Here is a 23,378-nt window from a genome sequence, read left to right on the forward strand (position 1 = left end):
GAGGCTCTCCACTAGTGGGTTAATACACAGCAATCTTTCAATAAATGTTAGCTGCTAGTTGTTACTCTTCTTGCTGTTGTTGCAGAGAAAGAATGCTTACAAGAACAATTCAAAAGTATCACCTACTTCCATGTTGTTCACATTTGAGATTTACATTGCACCTGCTTCCCAAAGACTGTTATTTGTGAATCTACCTGATAAAAATCCCTGCCTCCTAAAAGCATTTCCATTTACTATACCTATGCTGGGTTTATCAATGTTAAATACAATAGAAATAGTTAATGTTCACAACCCTGAAATCTCATTATGAGTATCCTTCTGAGTTCATGTTGTAGTTTTAAAAGGTCTTCTTTCGTTGCCTTATTTTATGATCAGCTATCTGTTAAGCTGGAGTGCTTTTTAAATTCTGTTGGAAATGCCAGCCTTATTTCTGACAGGACAGTTAAAGTATCTAAGCAGGGCCATTTCTCATACACTGATAAGTTAAATTTAGTCATTTTTGTTTTGAGACATAGTGACTTCCAAATTAGACATTTTGATTTAGCAGATAAAGTTAAGAAAGTTATATTTTGATTTGTAAAGGGTCCTAGGTATTCTTAGTGTGCTCTGAGTATTTCGAATCCACTTAAAGCTGAGCTTAGCATATAAATATATATATATGCTTTCCTATTAAACACTCTATAGGATTTCTGTCCAGGGTATCTTAAAGACTAAGGGTTGACCACACCCCAGTAACCACTCTCAGCTAGGTAGTCTTGGCAGAGTTCAGCTCAAATCAACATTTATGGGAGTTTTCCTTGCTCAGTCTCCAAGTGCTGTTTTGAGAGTGGTGAAAAGCCCTCCTTTCCCAATTATGTTTAATTATTTTTTCTCCCGATTAAATTTAATTAATCACAACTCCTATATTATCTCATCCATCTACTTAATGACATTTCTTAATAGCCTAATAGATCGTTTTTATCTTCCCTTTCACTGATCTAATTCCTGGATAACTCCGATTGTTTCCTTCCTTCCTCTTAATCATCCCTGACCTCTCTACAAATTTGCTACCCCCACTGTGCTGAAACCCTGAAGATCACTTCTGGCCTCATTAACACAAATTTTAACAGTCACCAAAACCTGAAACTGAGGAAAGTGTGTTTTCACCAAGGTGACACTGCTTTTACTGTCCCCCTAACCTTTTCCCCGTTAACTTCTTTGACAACCTTACCCTGATATTCTCCTCTCACTATCTCTCTTTTTTCATATTTTAACCTATTTTTACAATTCATCTAACCGAACTCTACCTCCACACTACCTCTGCTCAATTCAAATTTTTTACAAGTTTTCTGAAAACACCTCGTCTTGGCACATATTCCAAAATGCCTGCGGTGCGTTTTTCTCCTTCCTTTTCTGTTCCTGGGACAAGCATTTCCGATTCCTTCACCACCCAGCCAACTCCACCTTCTCTACCCAAGCACTGCTAATCACTCTCGCCTAGGTTATTCTAGCAGGGTGGCATTTATCAAACTGTACTGTGTAATAATCTAATTACGTGTAGTTTCTCTTCAGTGCTTTGCTCCTTCAGAGCAGGGGTCTCCCCTATTCATCCGTGTAATCCTAGAGCCTAAAAGTACGCCAGACACTCAGCATTTGCTAGATGAAGAGCTAATGGCTCCAACTTGAGCTGCTTCACATTCACATTTACTGCCCATCTATTCCCAATGCGGCAGGTCCCGCTCCAATTCCACAAAATACCAGTGACTGAATAGGCTGGTGGCTCTTGTAGAGGCCAATACAATATTTAAGATTGGCTCCCCTTGTCGCCTTTCTAAAAGGACATTCACTACACATTGAGGTCACCGTAATATAGAGGGAGGTGGGAAGCACGCGCGCTCGAGATAGGATGAGCACAGGTCGAAGTTACTGGGAGGATAGGAGAGGGAGGCACTGCAGGCAAAGGAATCAGCAGAAGCACTCGAGACGGCGTACAATTCAACAGCTGCCCATTAAGCCGATTAGAGCGCCCACCTGGTCTCGGAGAGTTTCCAAGAGGGGCCGTTACACCCACGAGACCCAGGAGCCCTGTTCTCGCAGGCCAAGGTGTAGTAGTCATCCCTGCGAGTCCAGGCAACGTTCGGCAACCTGGGCGGCTAGGCCGAAAGATGAAAGAGGCGGGGGGGGGGGGAGTAACGGGCCCAGCCTGTCTCAATGGAAGGGTGCAACCTTGACATAGGAGCAGTGGGAGCCGAGGTAGCAAGGGGCGATCTAGGCGCCCCCCGCCGCTCCCCAAGATGGAGTGAGACTCTGGGCCGAGAGCGCTCTGAAGAGTGAGAAAAAGCAAAGGGGCGCCAGGACTGACCCGGGGCCTATTCGAACGTCAACCGCTTCTTACCGATAACTGAGAAGCCGAAGCCTCAGACGACGCTGCCGCCATCTTCCTGCCGACCTCTGCAGCCTCGGAAGGGTCCGGGTTCGCGTGCTGTTCTTCAAGATTCCGAGAGCCGCCCGCCAGGGGCGACCCTAAGCCGAACCCCTGATGGAAGGGGGTGGTGTGTTCGTCCCGGGTCTGGAAACCCCTACCACACACCCCCACAGGGCCGCCCACACTTGGAGTGCACACCAAAAGCGCAACACATCCTAACGGACGTCCTGGCTAGCCAATCAAAAAAACCAGATGACTTCCGGTGGTAGCAAAATCCGCCTCTTCCCTCATCACAAGGTAGAGGGCCGCGGGGACTGGGCTGGCTGGCTACCGGGCGACTCCTGAAGGGGTTCTGCACAGGGGCGGGCATTCTCGAAGGGGAAGCATGGGCGAGGGGTTGTGTTGTCTCCATTGGCGGTTGAATGGGATGACTGTAATAAAATAAAAGAGAATGCGAAGCTCAAAATACTCCATGACTTCCCTTGCGTAAATCGCCGGAGACAGCGTGTGTTGGACTCCGGGACGCCTCTCCACGTGAGGTACTTATTTTTCAGCCAATAACAAATAGAAGGAGAGGGAGCTTAAAGATTTGGTCCAATAGAAGTCAAGGGAAAAAAAACAGTAGGGGCAGAGAGTAAACCTCCGCAAACAACTGCCCAATTGGATTCGGAAGCTCCCACCCAAACCTGGGACTGGTTGCTAGGAAAAGCCGCGATCGGGACGTTTGGGCGGGGTGAGTTTAAAGCGGCTTTCGCGCTCTGAGAGCGTCGGGCCTTTATTGGCCAGCGACTTCCTCGCTTTGTGGGAGCTCCCAGCGTAGCGGGGGTTAGGAGTTGGGCGGAGCGACCGATGACGCATAGCCGCCCCAGCCAATCAGGGGTGGGGAAGGGAGGCCGAGGAGGAAGCGGATCCGTCGCCGCGCAACTAAAGCGCAGCGAACTATCCGCTTCGTCTCCCTCCGCCGCTCTCGGGGCCTAAGCGGGAGCTGCTGGGACAGCGTCACTGGGTGGGCTGGGGCGGAAGTGGAGGCGGAGGGAGACGGCTGCGTCTGCAGTACCTTAGGCTCTCGCGTCAAGGCTCTGGTGGGCGCGGGGGAGGGGGAGGAGGAGGAGCCCGCGGCCCGGGCGGCGGCGGTGGCGGCGGCGACGGTGGTGGTGCCCGAGTTCCCGGTAGGGCCCCGCCTCGGAGCGGGCGGCGGTGGAGGAGGAGACTGAGGAGCAGGATGGCGGCCTCGGCCCTGTACGCCTGCACCAAGTGCACCCAGCGCTATCCCTTCGAGGAGCTCTCCCAGGGCCAGCAGCTTTGCAAGGTCCGTGGGCGCTGGGTGGTGGGCGGGCGGGGATTCCTCGGCCATAGCCCGAGGGAGCTGGGTGCCCGCTGCACTGCAGCCCCTCTCTCTTCGCCGGCGCCTTGGGGGTTTGGAGCCCTCGCCTCCTCACTCAGAGACCCCGTTATCCGAGGACCTGGGCATCAGCTGGGAAAGCCCCTGAGAGGAGGACGGAACCCTGCCCTCTTCCAGGCGACCCAGGATGGGGCCGGGCCCCAGCAACGTTGAGGGGTCTCAGGGGTGGGGCTGCGTGAGGCAGCCACCTGTCTATGCCGCAGAGACCCCGGGATGGAGATGTTTTCATCTCGGTTTTCTGTCTAGTCTGTCCTCTCCTTCCACCGGGAGGCAGAGGACGGTGTTTGCACTTTCTTGCTAGGAACCTGAAGCCGCAAAGCTGGTGGCATCCTTCTTCCCTGTCCAGGAAAGCGAAGCGTCTGGCTTGGGAACAGAATGCTCTGTGATTTGGAGCTCCTCCCATCCCATTAAAGCCGGGATGCTGTCTGTGAGCAACGGTGCAAAATAATAAGTAGTTTCACATTTAACCAATCCTTGGAATCGGCCCTGACAGCTTTTTTTAATTTATCTGTTGCGTACCCCCCATCTAATAAAGACAAAGACACCTAAGCCTTCCCTAAGGAATTATGCTGTAATTGGCTACTTATTTGATAAATCACTCAATTTTCTACGTTGGGGGACAGATTTTATTGATGTTTTAGGCATTTGACTAGGTTGGGTAATAATTTTCCACCAGAAACGTGAAATTTTGGGGGCCTTGAGATAGATAATGACTAACATATTGTCTTATTACAGGAATGTCGGATTGCGCATCCCATTGTAAAATGTACTTACTGCAGATCAGAATTTCAACAAGAGAGGTTTGTATATTGAACAGTTTTTGATTGTTAAAGACAAAGTATTGTCTTTAAGGAATACTTGAGGGTTGTAATCCCATATTTATGTTACAGTTTTTTTTTAAATAAAATGGTTTAGTTTCTAAGCTTTAAGTTGTAAGCCCTTTCTGCATGGTAGGAGAGAGAATGCTGACCAAAAATTAATGGGTATTTTACAGCTAGACTTTATACCTGAGGAGATAAAAAATAAATTATTGCATGGAAAATGTACAGCCTTGCTAACGAAAAACGCAAATATAAACTGTTACTGTTAAACTATTAAAAAATGGCAGAACGTTAGTGCTGACATGGACCTGAGGAAAGGTCTATAGTGTTAACAGCTACCTTCCAAGGGTGAGATCTAGTAACTTGTTACCAGTGGAAGAACAGCACATATTTCTTAATGGAGTGATTCCTGTTAGAGCCTCAGTGCATGCACAAGAGCTTAAGAGAACAAATAATTTCTTCACAAGTAGGTGTGAGCATCATAATAGTGGAGAGCACCCAGTGGAAGGTTAGATAGGCACTGGTGCTGTGCATAAATAGTGGCAAGTGTGAGGATTTTGGAACTAGATAGAAAACAATAGGATTTTTTGATTTGTTTCCGTTTAAAGTACACAATAAAAATGTATGAAAACATTTATCTTAATTAAGGGGAGCATATTTGCATAATATACAGCCCTAAAAAGATCCTTACATTTGCATTTTAAAAAAATTCTTACTCTGTGTTAGAGTAAGTTTTAAGTACTACTAAAGCACATGGTACACTTCTACTAATAGAACGCTTTGACTGCTTGCTTTAGTTCAGCATCGTGCTGCATAAGTTTCATCATCTATATACAATTTCCTTTTCAGCAAAACTAACACGATTTGTAAGAAGTGTGCTCAAAATGTGAAGCAATTTGGCACTGTAAGTATATCTTATATTTTCATCTCATTTTATTGCTGCTGGTCAATTAATGTTTTCACAAAGATGGACCTTTTAAAAAATATGTATTGCTATGTTCTTAAATATTTCAAGTACCAAAATATTTCAGGAAAGAAACTTTCTATAGAGAGTCTTATGGGAAGATAAAATTTTAAAACAGTCATATTATGTGCATGTTTATATATATTGAATTTCAGTGGGGAAGTTATGATTTTATTCTTTAAAGAGTCAAATAGCAAACAAACTCCTGGTTGTAGAGAACCTACTTATAAACTTTGCATAACTGTACTTTACCTCTTCCTCAGAACCTCTGACAATTTTTGTATAGTGGCACAGTTCAGGCATTTAGTCACAAAAGTCAAGAAGTTATTCCAGTATAAGTTCTTTTCTTATATGTATATTACAGTTATTATTGGTATATTACAGTCATGATTAGTCAAATTTCTGGCCTTAAGGGATTCTAAAATCTTCAGTTGTCTTTTAAATATCAAAGAGAATCAAGGTATGTTTGTTATAGTTATGTGGAATATGCTTGTGCCAGTTTTTTTTAGTTGAAAACTCACCTATTTCTTGCATCAGCTGTACCTACATATGATAAAAAGTTGTTAAATGTATTTTGAATAAATGATATAGTAATTAAGCTAACAGGATATTAAGTTAGTAGAAGTTCACTCCCCCAAATACTGGATACATGAAACTTCTGTCAGTGTGTACCTTTGTTTTCATTTATTGAAATGTCTTTACATGTAGCTTTTGTATTATATAACATACTATGCAGGTCATAAGTACATTTCTCACGATCTTATTTAACTGTTTAACGAAAAGTTTAATGAGTCTAGAAATAAATGTTAGCAAATGAATAGAAACATAATAAATGTCTTTGACTATGATAGGGCAACATACTTCACAGAAAACTTTTTGCCTATTAGTTTCCTTAATTAATTCCTAAAATATGTCCTGTTCACTGGGTATATTTTATGCAGCAAAATTTTAGTATTTTAAAATGTCTCAATTAAAGAAAATATATATCTGTTTTTCAGCCTAAGCCTTGTCAATACTGTAACATAATTGCAGCATTTATTGGTACCAAGTGTCAGCGTTGCACAAATTCAGAAAAAAAATATGGACCACCTCAGACTTGTGAACAGTGCAAACAACAATGTGCTTTTGATCGGAAGGAGGAAGGAAGAAGAAAGGTATGTTTAATTTATTTTATGACATCTTCTGGAAATTAAACACAAACAAGTTGGAAGTTATTATACTTAATATATTACTGAAGCTTGATGTATCCTTTGGGTCCCTGAAAGCAGGTGGTTAGATGAAAGTGCAGGAACAGTGCATTTTCTCCTTGCTGGCATGATATGTAGATTCATGTTGATCAGTTGAGATTACTATACTTTAAAAAACATTCTATAGTGATAGCTATTTTGTACTATTTGGTTATCCAGTATTTTGTGTGGGAGAATTACTAACTGCTTTTAAATCTTTTCAGCTACTTACCTTTTTGCTGGTTACTTGAAGTTGCTGGTGTGAAAATATACCTGATGGCAGTTTAACACATGATTCAAAGTTAGTCATGTGCCTTTTGACTTGGGGCTCATATTTTATACCATTGTTTGTTTTTCTCTACCTACAGTGACTTAAAAGGTATCTATATGTGTGTGACATTTCTCTGCTGAGCATTCACACAGGCCTCCTGATGACTGTCAGTTTCAGTTGATTTGGAGGATGACTGTCTCTTTGAGGGGCTCTGCCATGTTCCTCCACAGCAATATATGTACCCTAGTTGTAAGACATGTTCCTCCAGCACTTCTCATTTGAACAAATAGAGGATAGGAACTTAATTTTAGTCTTAATTTTGGAAAGAAGTCTCTTTTCCTCCCTGTTGACACGCAGACACTGGCCTCCCATTATCTGTGAGAGTTGTGTTCTATAAAGTTGCTGCAAACACTGAGTTAGTGAATAGAAGTGTTGCTCCTACGGACAGTACAGGATAGGTACTATCCTGTAGATAGTAGATCGGTACCTAATCTTGTTGTGTTTTGTGTATGTTTCTGTTTAAAGACACCTTAATATATATTGTTGATTGATTAAATCGAACTCATAGCAAACAGCACTATAACTGCCTGAATGAATCTTATCTAACGGGTATTTTCCACATAAAGTACATCACAGCCGCCTTATGCTTAGGAACACTGTACATCACTTTAGCACTACCTTTGGGGACCATTTTAACAGTGAAATCACCAATAAAAAGCACAAATGTGAAAAACGTGATAGTAGGTAGATTGTGAAAAGGATACTTGTTTACAATATGAGAGCTGAAGAAAGGCAGTAAAGCGTCACCTTGTTAACCTCATCTGGGAACATTTGCGGTCTAGCTACACAAATTTTTTTGCTGTTCTGTGCATGTGGGTGAATGATCACAGAAGTGCTACAAATTGATTTAGGGGCGACAGATAAATTTTTGCTAATAGGTGGTGAATTTGCCAATACAAAATCTGCAAATGAGAGTCGATTCTATGTCATTCAGTCTCATTTTTTCTATAAATTAACAGTTTTGCTTTCATGGGAAATACTTTGTCATTTTCGTAGTTACACAGTAATTTAAGAATTTATGATAGTGCTTAGATAAGGTTTCTTTGAAGTATATCATCACGTTATGCTTATTTTCTAGTAATAAGAAAATAAGTTTTCCTCTCCAAATTTAAAAATGCCTCAAAACGAATGGAAGTCCATATATCATCCTTTCTAATTTTATGATCCTCTAAATAAGCATTTCCCCAAGTTTCAGAAAAGTCTACTTTTACTTCCATTTCGCAACAGTGTGTATGTGTGTGGGGTGTGTGTGTGTGTGTGTGTGTGTGGTGTGAGTACATGTGAGAGAGAGAGAGCACGCACATGCACACCAGCAGTTGAGCAGTTTATCTTACCAGGTTTCACTTACAGCCAGTTACACGTACATTTAATCTAATATAAGTATTTTCTTTTAAAAGGTTGATGGGAAGTTATTATGCTGGCTCTGTACTTTATCGTACAAGAGAGTTTTACAGAAGACAAAAGAACAAAGGAAGAGCCTGGGATCGTCACACTCAAATTCATCTTCTTCATCTCTTACTGAGAAAGACCAGCATCATTCAAAACATCATCACCACCATCATCACCATCACCATCGTCACAGCAGTAGCCATCACAAGTAAGTACTTTGAAATTGTGTTTTCCAAAGTCCTCACTGGCATTTTAATGCCAGATTTTGGTGTTTAACTTTTTGTAAATGCTAGCTATGTGCTTGTCTAGTTTCCATTGTACATGGTAAGCTTCTTGTGTGTTACCATGACAGCCTCTAGGGCTGTTCCCCACTTTATTCAGTGTACAGAATTACACATAATGAGTGTATTTAGTTGTTTACCATAAATATAAAGATAGGACTTTTAGAGAATTACAATATAAAGTTATGATCATATAATGAAGTCAAAATACAAGTACATCAGGGTTAATTGATGCTTCATTGATTCATGTTATCAAAAGCCTCAATATTCTTCTTTTGTTCAAAGAATTGTTAGGATTTTACTTGTAAAAATTTTATTTACCTCAGTTACTATTAACTTTTTTTAGTTAAAACAAATTTAAACCAGTGACTAGGAAATGTATTTTGTATTTTTGGAGAACAGATTGTAACACTGTCATTTGTGACCATGATGGAAGCATTCTAAACCTTGAAGGTTCACAAAGCGTGAGAAGTAATCTTTTTTACTAATGGTACTTTGCTTTTTTAAAAAACAGACAGGAACTCTTCAAATATTAACAACTACTTGATTTTTAAATTGCCTTAGGGAGAAAAGTTACATAGTAATAGTATCTTAACCTTTTATGTGTGTAAAGTTTTTTTAAAGTGTAGTTTTAGTCTTCATGGACAAATCAAGAATATTAAAATGCAAAATAAACAAAAAAATTAAAACGGAGAAGAAGGGGACATGATACACACTGATTTTCAGGAGAATTTATTTTTTTTTCACAAATTTCTCTGAGCCTTTTTAAAGTTCTAGACAGTTAAAACAGTTTCATTTACAGAAAACTGATGCCTGCCACAGTTAGGAACACATGAAGGTATTTGTGGAATGTAATGTAGTTCTGTCTAACTAATAACACTTGATTCTGAATTATAGGCAAGCACATATTAGATTATGGGGCACTGAGATATTGATATTGAGGCACTGAGATTGCTTCTCTAGCAATTTTTCCATTTGTCTCACTGTGTTGTAGTGCTTTCTGGATGTAACAGTGGTAGACTCCATAATGACTTCTAATCTGGCTACTTTGAAGAAATCTTGTGGCCTCTATATCAGTGTATCCCAAGGAACAAAGGAATGTAAACCTTCCTTGTTTTTGCTTCTTGCTTTAGGAAAAAATATGAGGAAATAACTACCATGATGATAACTGTCAGACCTAAGACTCAGCTGAAATGTCCCTTTCCCTTGCCCTTTACAGATAAATTTGTTTTAGCATGATGTGAAAGGACACACTCAGGTTATGTTTATAAAGATCAAATTTTGTGACAGTAACTTAATCTTTTGAAATTAAGGTTTCAGAAGTAAAGGGAAAGAGAATGGATTGACTTTTTATTTTCCTTTTGATTATTTAAGATATGCAAATACTCTTTTGTATTTGATGAGTAGGCAACCAGTTTGTGGAGCCCTATCTTAAGTTCATTGGATAAGGATGATTATGAAGAGCTTCCATATTGTGATATATAGTGATGGGGGAAGGAAGAAACTCAGGTTAATATGGATGCAAGAAATAGCCCACCTCAGAAAGCTGAGATTCTGTTTCTGTTAAGTCATTATTAATGTGATTTTTCTCATTTTGAGGTCTGGATAGTTCTATTAATTCGTGTGTGATTATATACCTTGCTAATGCTTTTAATGAAATTTGTAAAAGAAACAAAATGGCAACTGAATTCCTCAGTAGGGTTGCTGTTCATTGCCACAAGTAGAGAATAACTCAGGTTGAGAGAATTACAGCTGCTGTTTCCCCAGCTTGTTATTTATAGCTGATTCTTAAGAACATGGTTAAAAAGCTTCTACAGCTAAAAGAATAGTAAATTTTATATACACACACAAACATACGTACATATTTCTATTTTGTGTATGCTAACACTGTACTAAGTGTCTTTATATAGGTAACTCATTTAATCTTCATTTTCCCTATAAGGTATGTTTTATATCCATTTGACAGATGAGGTAACTGAGGCTCAGGGATTTTAAGAACTTGCAAAAGGTCACACAGCCCAGGTCTTTTTAACATCTCTTATATTGTATATACAGTGGACCCTTGAACAACAACGGGTTTGAACTGCATAGATCCACTTATATACTCAGATTTTTTTTATTTTTTACTAAATATTTACTACAGTTCTACATGATCTGTGGTTGATTGAGTCTGTGGATGCAGAATCTCCTATATGGAGGGCTGACTGTAAAGTTAAGTGCAGATTTTCAACTGCACAGAGGATCAGCACCCCCAAACCCCCATGTTGTTCAAAGGTCAGCAGTTTACGTGGTGTGCAGTACATAGGAGATGCTCTGCACGTGTTGAATGAATAAGCTAGAGGTTAATGAAAGATTGGCCGATGTGAAAGTACAGAAAAAAAGTATGGACAATTCATAGTGAGTTATAAAGTGGTTACTAGTATTGCGGCATAGTGGAAAAGAAGTAGTACTGTAGTAGTAATTATAAGTAAAAGTAAAATCAGTAGTTACTATGAGATTTCCCAGTATTTTCAGCATGACTGCTCCAGAGTACAGCCTAATGAAAGACGAGACTCTGGAAAAGAGTCTTAGGAAAACTAGGAAAGAAAGAAAAATTCAGATATTTCCTGGTTCAACTTGACACACTATTGTGAGCAACTTGAGTTACTCCAAAGGAATCTCTACGTAGGATTATTAGGAAGGCTTTAACTTTAAGATAAAACATCTGTATGAAATAGTAAGGGTAGCCTAAGAATGATTTTCAGACTTTGTCATTATAGAACCCTGTTGTGGTGGTTTTCATGCTCATATACCCTAACCCTTAATATGATATTAAATTGAATTATTGAAAGTCCTGATTAAAAAGAAACTCCAGTCCCCATCATCTTACCTTTCTTAAACAACTTAAGATGGCTAGTAGTCATTTGATTAGAATTTATCTTATTGGAATGTGATTTATTCAATATATATTAGCTTAGTCTGAAAACTTAGTTGAATATGCCTTTCTCAGAACAAAAGAATATAAACATATATCATTTGATTCCACTGGGAAGAATGCTGTTAAAATGTTGATGGGTTAAATAAATGTTATTAGATATCATCTGTGTATTTTTCAGAATCAGCAATCTGAGTCCAGAACAAGAGCAGGGACTGTGGAAACAGAGGTAAATATGTTAACATATTTTCTGAAGTATTTTGACATGTATTTTTTAAGATGTGATATTCCTTTAACTTTGTTACTTAGGCTTTAAAAAAACTGATGTTCAGTAAAACTTTAGGGGAAGAAGAATAACTTTTCATTTGATGCCTCTGCCCTTTTTACTCTAATTATTTTTATTAATGTTTGGTTTCAGCCATAAATCCTCTGCAGCAATTCAGAATGAAACTCCAAAGAAAAAGCCCAAATTGGAATCTAAGCCATCTAATGGAGATAGGTAAAAATGAATTCCTTTAGTGCTGTGAAAATTCAACTTAGTTGAACAGTTATGGCTGATTGCCAATTATTACTAGGTAAAAGAATAGAACATGTATCTTCTACATTGACTTCTTTGAGTCACCGAGAAGAGTGAACATAATCAGTTAAAATTTTTAACTTAATTTTAGCAATAAGAAAGTGGCACTGAACGATGTTCTATTTGGGGCATAAATTTGGGTTTTGAAAAAAAATCTGAATAGAGAACATTATCTTAATTATTCTTCAGTGAAACACAAAACTAATTGTGATATTTGAAATTGACCTGCTTGGAAAATGTTTTTAGATTTAAAGTATTTTGAGAGTGACTTTGTTTTAGTTCATTAGCCAAAAGTTTGCTGATGTTACTGTACAAATTGGCTGCCTATTGCTTTACACTAGAAGTATTGACCCCCTAAAAGCTAATACTGAATTATATTTCTGCAGGTGTATGTAATGTGTGCCATTAGTAAGGTAATTTGCCAGTTGCATCCATTTCTGTCAGGTACATATTTTTTTGCATTAGCCTTAAGGATGTTTGTGGAATTGTCTAATTTATGCAATTTGAACACCTGCTAATTTTCCTTCTACTTTATTTAACTGTGTTTTACTTTTTTCTTTTTAGTAGCTCTATAAATCAGTCAGCAGATAGTGGGGGAACAGACAATTTTGTCCTTATAAGTCAACTGAAAGAAGAAGTGATGTCACTTAAACGTCTCTTACAACAGAGAGACCAGACCATTTTAGAAAAAGATAAAAAGGTAAGTACATGGTTCACTGAAGCCTGGTAAGGTTTACATCTTGACTCTTGCTTGATAATTGCAAATTTTGTTAGACTTTCTTCAATAACTTGGTCATGTTTGTGGTACATGATTCTTATAAGACACAGAAGCCCAAATTGGAACGTAGGCCATCTAATTACGATATGTAAAAGTGGTACTTCAGAATTTTAGTTCTAAGAGTCAATTGAGAGCTGATTAGAATTCTAATAATTTCTGAACATTAGTTTTCAGTAAGCCTGTAATCTAAAATTAGATCTAATGTCTTAATTTGAAAATGAGATGTAAATGGAATATTATGTCAATTCTTTTGGTATAAGAAAGTAACTGAATATAGTCTAATATACCAATTATATATTTATTTCAATCAAGATCAAATAAGTGGAGAAAATTAATGCTGTGGGAATTTCCTATGTGGTAATGATTAACAATAGGTATCTAAGATAGGAAGTAAGTGTACTTATTGGGACTTTATCAGTTAGATAAAGAGGAATATCGAATATGTTGTCTGTTTAGTGAAAAGTTCTAATACTTTCTGTGTGCACTTGAGCAGAATTTTACCTGTTTGGGCCTCAGTTTTCTCATTTTAAAAATGAGAGTATTAACACCATCTCATGGGAAGATGGTTGTGATTAAAAGAGAATGTAAAGTGTTTACTTACAGCTTCTGGCTTGTATAAGTGCTCATAGCTGCTATTACTGGGGTTTGGTCTTCTTTGAGGGTAGAACCTACTTCTGTACTTGTCTTATGATCCTAGACTGTCTGGCTTGACCTATTTCAAACATATCACTGCAATAGGAAAACATTAAAAACGTTCTTTTAAAATTATGAACAAGGTGTGTTTATGAATATGTAGTATGTAGCTATCTCTGGGATTCCATAGTAGTGCTTGAGTCTGAGTTGGCTTTTACTTCTGGCTTTCATGTAAAAAATGTAACTTTTATGTTAACATTTTCCCACACCTTGATGGTTAATGGATTTAAATTTATTTTAATACATTTGTACCTTACCTTAAGCGAATTCGATGTATGAAATTTAGGATTGACATAAGACAAAAATAGGATAGTTACGAGTATTTTATTTTTTAATGGTTCTTTTAGGTTAACAACAGAATATTTTAACTTAGCTTTAATGGAAGTTTGTTTTACACACAAAATATTAGAAACATTTCTGTTACACAAAGACAGGTCTATCTGTACTAACCTAGATAAAAGTTGAATAAAATGGGAAGTTTACTATAAAATAGCAGTGATTCCAAAACTATGTAGTAATGAATTGTGGAATTTTGGCTTTTTTTTCAAGTATCACTATTCTGTTAGTGCAGTTAGTGAAAAGTTTTCTTGTTTTGTTAGTGTTCCTTTTTTCTTAAACACTAATGGGGATGGAAATTAGCAGTACTATGAGGAAAATAACTGTAAGCCTAAAATAGCTACATACTTACAGCTTTTTTAAATAATGTAAATGTAAGACAACCACATTATTTTCTAGAATTTATTTCACTTTATTCAGTGACTTCTAGAGCCAGCCATGTACTAGATCATGAGGATAAAAAGGTGAAATAAGACATGATTCTTATCTTCCAGAAATTCATAATCTGGAGGCAACTCACAGTGTAGTGATGAAAATATCATAGCTTATCTGATGTGAACTGACATTGCAGAACAGGAATTCCTTTGTAATGTAGAAAGCAGGATTCAATTATTCTTTGAATTGGACAAAAAGTGAGAGCTTTTATTCAGAAAATCAGAATATAGGGCACTGTGACTTCCTTCCTCTCTTTCTGGTGTACTTCCTTGTTTACTGGCTACCGGGTAATTACAGAAAAGAACCTGCAAACCTTTAAAGCTTACGTAATGAAAACCAATTAAAATTAACCAGAAGCTTTCTTCTGCCTGGTTCTTATGTTGAAATTATATAATACCAACTTATTTTTTAGTATGAAGTCATGAGATTTTGTATCTTTATGTATGTCATTTATATTTATGAAAAAAATTGTCATATAGCTGTCTTTCCTTCCTCAAATCACCATCTTTTTTCTTACGTTGTCTAATTTAGCCCAAATTTTAAAATAACCCCCTTTCCTTTCTTATTCCATGTTAGTTGTATTTCTGTGCTTTGTTCTCCATTTTTACCTCAAATCTTAAGTGGTATTGGATATGGAATTCTGCACATAAATTTAAAAATAAAAGCAATATAGCTTTTGGTTGATAAGACTGTTCCTTTATGTACTTGCCCAGTGTGAAACTTTTTTCTTTTTTCATTGAAAGATTATTTTAACCTGAAACCAGTTTTACTGTTTACTTTGTTTATATATAATGTGAAGTATGTTTTAACTGAAGCATTTTCCAAGGTATTAACCATTAAGCTTTTCTGTTGGCATACCAGTTGCCAAACTGCGTCCAGTGAAACCACATTTAAAAAGAAACAAAAAAGACAACTTCTCAAAAGTTATACTGATGTTTCAATATTATCTTGACATTAAAATTGTATTAGTGTTAAAGTAGTAAATTAGATAGAATTCATCATTTCACGAAACAGAAATTCGAGATAAGTTACAAAACTCAGTAAACTGCTGTTAACATTCTCTACTTTTATAATGAATTGTGAGTTTATTGTGAAAAATATTTAACAATGATGTGTTTGTGCATATGCATATATATATATATATACATGTATATACATATATATCTATATTTTTTTTTCTTTAATCTTTCAGTTAACTGAACTTAAGGCAGACTTTCAGTACCAAGAGTCAAACTTGAGAACAAAGATGAACAGTATGGAAAAAGCTCACAAAGAAACTGTGGAACAACTCCAGGTAAATGAGATTATTTATGTAAACTGTTAGGCAAGGAGGGGTAAACTTGGTTAATAGTATTCTTTCTCTTAGACTGGTATTAGTATCCCTACTTTATGCATATCTAGAGCATTTTCAGCTTTGATTTTGACTTAAAATACCTTTTAATCCTGCTCCCATTAAAAGTTATTGCCTGAAATCACTTGATAAGGGGATTCAGTAGATTAGTTCTGAAACCTTTTGCCTAAAGTTCAAATGGAGTTCTCAGAGAAGGATATCACTGAAGTATGTTCAGTTGATCCTCAGGTGAAAAGTAAAAATTAAAAATCAGATTCATGAAACTAAGGTGAAAGTAAGGTCCTCAGTACATTGTGTAGTTATTCTTCCTGTTTCCTCCCAGATAACGGGAGGAGAGGTGGGGCTACAAAACCAATTTACGGGACCTCGAGTGGAGGAAATTCATGCTGCATGCAGAGATGCAAGGCCAAAGAGTGCACTTTAACCTCTGTACTGTGATTTTTAAAGTGCCAAATAGGGTTCTGCTGTATCCACAGCAGGGAGCCTCTAAGGATGTAGGCCATCCTCGGAGTACTGCAGAGGATACTCAGTAGGGTGTCCATATACAAAACAACTGAATGGTGATGCCGAGAGTCACCACAGTGACAAGGAGGGTGGTTTCTGAGGTCTGGAATGCAGAGATGGAGAGCATCAAACAGAGATTTAGGTTATTCCCTTATTTAAGCCTTTTTTCACCTAGGTTTCATAAATTTAGAAATCAGACTACACTAAGTTAATCATATGTTTTATCGATTTATACATTCTGACATTTGTAGAATTAAGTCTTAAAAGCATACAAGATGGCAGCACACAGACTTTAGGCTCTTGATGGGAGAGTGTAGCTTGGGAAGGAAGGAATTAATATTGCCCTGCTTTTTTTTTTTTTTTTTTTTTTAAACATTGTAATACCAAGGGATATTTGCTATTTCCTATCTTTTGGTTTTGTGTTCTTCATACTTTGAAAATAGCTTAAATTGAGTAAGATTGTAAAGTGGATTTAGGAACCTGTTGAAATTCAAGGTAGAGATTGCCTAGTCGTAATGCTGATCTTACTATTACAGAGAATTCTGAAGAGAAACTTTCGTAGAACCTGACACATAGTAGGAATTCAAATAATTTGTTGAATGAGTGATGATTTATGGAAATGCCCATCTGCCCTCTGTTCCAAGAGATTGCCCATTTTATATATTAGGATTCTTATACATTATTGTTTCTCATCCACCAGCAAGCAGTAGTTTTATGTTATTTTACTCATTCAGTCATTAGTGCTGAATGATTACTGGAAACAAAATCTTCTGCATGGTGATCTCTAGTTTAATGTGATTTAGCCAAGACATGAATAAATCCAGAATGACATGCGAGAAAACCTGTGAGCAGTACTTAAATACGATAAAACTTAGTACTTCTCACTGTTCAAAAGAGCAATTCGTTGTTTCATTTTGTAGTTGTAAGCACAAGGGAACCTCGCTTTGACATCTTAGCCTGATGGGTATCTTAAGCCTACCTCTTCTTGGTTGGTAGCTGAAGTTTCATATAATTTAATAATAACTAATAATTATATAGAAGTGTACATTTTCAGCATAATTTTACATAGGCTGTCTTATTTACTCCCTACAGTAACTTTAAGTTATGTGGTGTCTGGTGTCCAGATGAAACTGTGGTCACAGAGTCAGAAGTGACATAGAAACCTATATCTTCTGACTCAGATATAACTATACTTTTCTGCTGTTCTGCACTGACTCCCACCTCAGGTTACTCAGGTTTTATACTTCATCCTTATGTCAGACCACTTCCCTTAATCATTTGTATATTACTGGTGACATTCTGTCACAGTTACGTATCCTGTTTTAACCCCACTCCCTTTTAGCAACCATGTATGTACTAGTAAGGTGCTCCACCTAAGTGAATAAACATAGTGAACTGTTTTTCTTTTTGTCATAAGAAACTGAATGCTGAAGCAGAAAATTTATCTTGTTCTAATAACTCTCAAAACATTTGAAACTACCAAACTTGAAAAATAAGCACTGAGCATCACAAGAAAAAAATTGTCCAAAATACCAAAAAAAAAAACCCCAAAAAACAAAAACCCCACAACAAATCCCAACCAACCAAACAAAAACCAAATTGTCTAAAATATCAAGAAAGCCAAATAAACAATATACTTTCATTGAGGAGGTAAGTTGATAAAAGGGGAAACGGAATTAACATTTGAGTGCCTACCATATACCAGCCACTGTGTTAGGCTAAGTGTTTTGTATATTTGATTAGTTCTTTCAACTCTTGTTGAGGTAGATGGTGAAGTTGCTGTTTTACATATGAGAAAATAGACTCCCAAGTTACATAGCAGATAAGTGGCAGAGCCAGGATTCAAAGCAGGATCTGTGATTCGTAATCCATGTATTCTTTTCTTGAGGCCACATTTCTAAACATTTTTAGCTTAACTTGCTTAAGAGTTCTTAAATAATTGATTTTTGCATGATGCATAATAAAGAAGTAATATTAGTATAAAAAATTTTAATGCATATATTAAATATTACTATAAAATATATAGATAGATTTTTTTTTTTTTTTTTTTTTTTTTGCGGTACACGGGCCTCTCACTGTTGTGGCCTCTCCCGTTGTGGAGCACAGGCTCTGGACGCACAGGCTCAGTGGCCATGGCTCACGGGCCCAGCCGCTCCGCGGCATGTGGGATCTTCCTGGACCGGGGCATGAACCCGTGTCCCCTGCATCGGCAGGCGGACTCTCAACCACTGTGCCACCAGGGAAGCCCCTATAAAATATATTTTAAATGTACCGAAATAAGAATAACACAGGTTTGGACTTGTCCCCATTTAACAGCTGACTTACTGTTTATTTTTCTTAAAGGCTTTTTTCTTACATAATTTATCAGCAAATAAATTTACTAGTGACGTGATTAGGAGACTGAATATATACATGCAGATTGAAAATTAGCTGCTAAAGAATTAAAAGGAAAAACTTCTTTCAATACCTAAGGTTTGAGTTCTTGTATTTCATACTTAGAATATGAAAATTATAAACTCATCGATTTTTTGTTTTTTTCTTGATGAATGAGAAAAGATAGTTTGAAAATTAACTCTTTAATGCTTTGCTGTGTCAGTGTAAACACTTTTGTATAACTTACAAATCTGACAGAGATCTCTTTGAGGCAAGTTTGCAGACATTTTCCTTTTCTTTATGCCCTTCATTAATTTGTATTTTAAAATTTCTGTTTCTTAAGATTCCTTTTTTTAACCAGTGAGTCTATCATAGTTATATATTGAATAATATGTAGCAAACAATGAAAAGAAAACAACTTATAACTACCATGTTTACTAGGACTGGTCAGCTGAGTAATACACCAATTGATAATGGTTGCGTGCACTTGACTTCCACTAACTGCCAGGCATTCTCACTGATTTGTCATCTGAGTTTCTCAAGCTATTTCTTTTTAAAGGGAAAATAAAAATCCTTTTAAATTCTTGATGATTTTCCAAATTTGAAATTGAAGCCCTTAATTATTTAGTAATCATGGAATAGAGAAATGCTATTAATCATACAGTCGATCATTAAAAAATGATTTGACTTGCAAATGTAAGATAGCTAGGATATTTGCATTTTGGAGGTCATGGGTATTAATTAGGGAGAATTTGATTGGTGAAGGGTTGGGGAGTGGACGTACAAAGCCTGGGAAAAGTTTATATTCTATGAAACTGCTTTAAGATGGTATACTGAAGAGGCAGAGTGCCATACAAAGGCTAAAATTAGAGTAGAAGATAAAGCACTGAGGTTAAAAAAGTGTAGATAATAAAAAATCTTGAGACCTGTGAAGGAAAATGGTTTTCAAACATAAACCAGGGGATATCTTCTGAAATTTTGTCAGTGCTCAGATTCCAGACTGTTGTCACCATTCTCCCTGTTTCGGCTCAAAAACTCCAAAAGCATTTGTGCATTAACATATTTGTATATATGGAGGGTCCTTTATTATCTACATTGCCACAGTTAAGAGATTACGCAGGGAGATGGATGTAGTCAAAATTTGAAAATACTCACTGAAGGCCCCCATTTATACCTTCCTCCTCACTAAACACTAGTGACTGTCATAGCACATTGGCTTGAGGACAGTGTGTTTGCCAGTGGTGGATGGAACATTTGAATGACTTGCAAATTCACTTCGGATTGATGGCAAAGTGAAATCTTGAATCTTTGAAAAGAAATTTCAGCCTCTCATGAAAATGAAGACAGTGATGATGTGTAACTGCTCAAATTATATCAAAGCCAATACCAAATAACTGTATGCCAATTAAAGGAACAACAACAACAACAAAAAGACCACAAAGGGTGGTTGTGATGGGTGCTTCAAAAAGTTTTCTTTTGAATATCATTAAGTTAAGAGAGTAGTCCCTTTGGGAAAGTGATAAAGTCTGAATATTTTTGCAAAAAGGGCCTCTTATGCTTGCTCTATAAATAGGTAAACATCAAAATGAAAGACTTTGTAGAGTTTGTCTGAAAATAGCCCTCTCAAATTGTCACTTGTTATTTGATCTTACTAATTATACAACAGTACTTATATTCATAGTTTTTGTTTCATGTTTTTCAGATAAAACAAATATTTTTCCCCTATTTAAAATTTTGACCCTCTTTTAAAGGGATTCACTTTAAGTTGCCTTTTGTGTAACCAATTATATTTTTGGACAACAATTACTTTAAAATTGCCATTACAAAGGGGGCTGATAAACGAATCTAGGATTTTCCTTCTACATATCCAACATTAAAGAGATGAACCTAAATATATCAACTCTTTCATTTATTCTGTTAGTGTTTCAGTAAAATATTTGAAATAGTATTCTTCAGCATAACTTAATGTTTGAAACATTTTTACTCATAAATGTTTTTGTCTTCCACAGGCCAAAAACAGAGAACTACTCAAACAGGTTGCAGCATTGTCAAAGGGTAAAAAATTTGACAAAAGTGGAAGCATATTAACATCCCCTTGAGAAGTGGTTATTCATTAGTGTTTCTGCTGAAAATGTAAAATTTGAAAAAAATTCTGTGAAGCCCTTAAATTCTGTGTAGTGGAAAAATATTTTTGCACACCAAATGGATTGGCATGTTTCCTATTCACTTTTGTAAAGGATATACAGCATTTTTTAAGTTGTATAACATTCAAATAAAACTTCAGCTGGTTTGAAGCAACTTTTTAATTATTTGATATCCAGGAACTTTTTTGCCAGCAATAGTATTAAACAGTTGTAAGGGAGTGCATGAGTAGTGCTCTTTATAAAATACAACATGCAATAATAGAGTAGGTGTGGTTTTCAGAAGTCAGAGCAGCAGGGCTTTTTGTTTTGTTTTTTGTTTTACACTATGCTAATTTCATATAAACAGTTTTCAATTTAGAAATACAAAAACTTTTAAACAAGAAAAATTGTGAACACTGTTTTTTTGGTAATTGTGTTTTTACTTTTCATGAACATGACTTTAGGAGAGAATCATGGTGCTTTTATTAAATGGACTTCAGAGTATATGTAAATATGTTTTTTAAAGTTACATCGTTACCATTAGTTAGTAAACTAGTATTTTCATTATTGGTATAGGAATTAATGTTTATTGTACAGTATCCAAGGTAAATGTGTGTGTTTTGTAAAAACTACTGTAGATTTTTACTTACAAGTGCCTTTTTGCCACCTAATGTTTTTATTTATAGGAATGCTGATCTTTTGTACATACAGTTTGTTTTAAAATCATGTTTAATAAATGTTTGTATATAAATGCATATGTACAGAAGCCTATTTCAAAAGGAAATCAAAGTTGCTAGTAAAATGTTTGAGGTTGCATTAAGAACTGTTAATGCATCTAGACTTTAGATGATTTTGTGGTTTGTTTCTGTGTGATATGGGAAGCTGTTGGTCATTTAATTCATTGAATTATGTCAAAATACTTCCCAAAAGATTTAATTTTAAATCACTTCTGATAGAATAATTTTATTTTTATGTCATATGGCTTCATGTTCATATTTTGTGTTACATGTTTTATTTTTCTTTTATTAAAATTTTTAAAAATTAATAATTTTTCTGCAGTGGTCCATATATCTGCTTTCCCTATACTATGTGGTTATCTAAGTTAATATTTATGTACACCATACTTAATTTGTAAGTTTAAAGCAAATCTGGAAAAAAATATCTTTTAAATCAATCTGTGATTATCTTTAAATAAATTGGAATCTACTGCAAGATTCAGGCACTATTTATAAGAAAATTATATCAGAGTCTTTAAAATTGTCTATAAAAGGTTAAGGTAGGGTGGGATAGGTTAGGAGAAGTTATTGACTAATTGTGTTCTAATCCAGTGGTTTTCAGCCTGTAATAGAATTGATCTCCTACTTAGTAAATGCCAGTTCAGAGTTTCAGTTCAATTTTAAAGCGTCAAGCGTCGCTAGATATACTGTATAGAGTAGAAGGCTCCTTCTCCTGGGAGTTTATGGGCAAAGTAAATTTGTTTCAAGTAAACAGTTATTAAATTTATCAGTCTTGAAGCATTGATTATGAGTGTCCTATCAAAGATCCTCTTCCCGCAGAACACAGGATGATTGTAATAATTGTTTTTAACATGATTCATGTTTCAGTAGATTATTCCTTTAGTGATTCATTATAAACAGATATCAAATAATTCTTTGTCCAATTTGAAAACATATAACCTAGGGTAATTTTCAAGTGATAGTAAAATATTGAATCAGTCAGACTTGGAAGAATTAAACCAGTTTATTTTTACGAAATCTTCATGCAATAATCTTCCTAAACTTAGTATTCTCAACAATGATAGGTAATGCCTCCTTAACACAGATTTTAATGTTTTCAGGATTTGCTAAATTCATAATACTGTCATTACCTTTCTTTAAAATTTATAATGTTTGTATTCTGGTTTCATAGCCGTTTGTCAATCCACAGTGGTCATTATGGTTTTAAACTGTGTAATAGTTCTTAAACCTTGTTGGAGCTGCTACAAAAGAAAGATGCCCCTTCCCCGTTTTTTAGGTAAGAGATTAAAAATTGAAATGAGTAAAGGCTAAAACCTTTTAGGGGCTTCACAGTATTTAGTCCTAATTAAATGCCCTCTCTTTATTCCATGACCTGGTTTTATAACCTAATTATTTTGCAGTTGTATAAACTAGTAATTGAGTCCCAGTCCTGAATCTGTAGTGTATTGACATAATGACCTGATATCCTCTCAATGTGGACCTGTAAGGAGATACTATGGTGTGCCGTATTGTGCTTTCTAGCCTGTTTTCAGCTATCGATTAGCATTTACCAGTGAGGGTCATTTTGGCTCCAGTTATTTATGTATTAATAGCCTGTGAATATTGCAGTCCTTTTTAGATTGTATTGGTCTAAATATGCATTCTGCAGTGAACCTGTTAAGCTGTTCACATGTATAGACTATTGAAATACTGTACCTGTACACATCTGACTGTTGACATTTTGTACTTTTTTTCTAAAT

The 23,378-nt window shown here is 36.5% G+C and overlaps 2 protein-coding genes across 3 annotated transcripts in view; one reads left to right on the plus strand and one right to left on the minus strand.

Annotated features, from left to right (window-relative positions):
• The window catches only part of CEP57 (centrosomal protein 57), a 47,961-nt gene extending 45,293 nt beyond the window's left edge, over nucleotides 1-2,668 (minus strand). Inside the window, exon 1 of the mRNA XM_060104806.1 lies at nucleotides 2,375-2,668. Within this exon, the coding sequence (XP_059960789.1) occupies nucleotides 2,375-2,416 (42 nt within the window). The 5' untranslated portion in view covers nucleotides 2,417-2,668. The remainder of the gene's footprint in view (nucleotides 1-2,374) is intronic.
• An 852-nt stretch (nucleotides 2,669-3,520) lies between these two features.
• FAM76B (family with sequence similarity 76 member B) lies at nucleotides 3,521-21,880 on the plus strand. Of its 2 annotated transcripts, none has more exons than XM_060103511.1 (10): nucleotides 3,521-3,713; nucleotides 4,542-4,606; nucleotides 5,477-5,531; nucleotides 6,590-6,745; nucleotides 8,546-8,745; nucleotides 11,914-11,961; nucleotides 12,151-12,231; nucleotides 12,874-13,009; nucleotides 15,744-15,845; nucleotides 20,789-21,880. In XM_060103511.1, the coding sequence occupies exons 1-10, from the start codon at nucleotides 3,627-3,629 to the stop codon at nucleotides 20,876-20,878; spliced, it is 1,020 nt and encodes a 339-aa protein (XP_059959494.1). In that variant the 5' UTR covers nucleotides 3,521-3,626; the 3' UTR covers nucleotides 20,879-21,880. The 2 variants fall into 2 exon arrangements, with proteins under 2 accessions (XP_059959494.1, XP_059959495.1); XM_060103512.1 differs by having other exon boundaries at nucleotides 12,877-13,009.
• Nucleotides 21,881-23,378: the final 1,498 nt, after the last annotated feature.

Source organism: Mesoplodon densirostris, chromosome 7 (assembly GCF_025265405.1).
Source record: "Mesoplodon densirostris isolate mMesDen1 chromosome 7, mMesDen1 primary haplotype, whole genome shotgun sequence".
Classification (NCBI taxonomy): domain Eukaryota; kingdom Metazoa; phylum Chordata; class Mammalia; order Artiodactyla; family Ziphiidae; genus Mesoplodon; species Mesoplodon densirostris.

Bases quoted from the DNA above. Each gene is read 5' to 3' on its own strand.
- FAM76B (XM_060103511.1), top strand. From the start codon at position 3,627: ATGGCGGCCTCGGCCCTGTACGCCTGCACCAAGTGCACCCAGCGCTAT. The intron at 5,532-6,589 runs GTAAGTATATCT...TCTGTTTTTCAG, and splicing joins ATGTGAAGCAATTTGGCACT to CCTAAGCCTTGTCAATACTG. The intron at 13,010-15,743 runs GTAAGTACATGG...TTAATCTTTCAG, and splicing joins TTTTAGAAAAAGATAAAAAG to TTAACTGAACTTAAGGCAGA.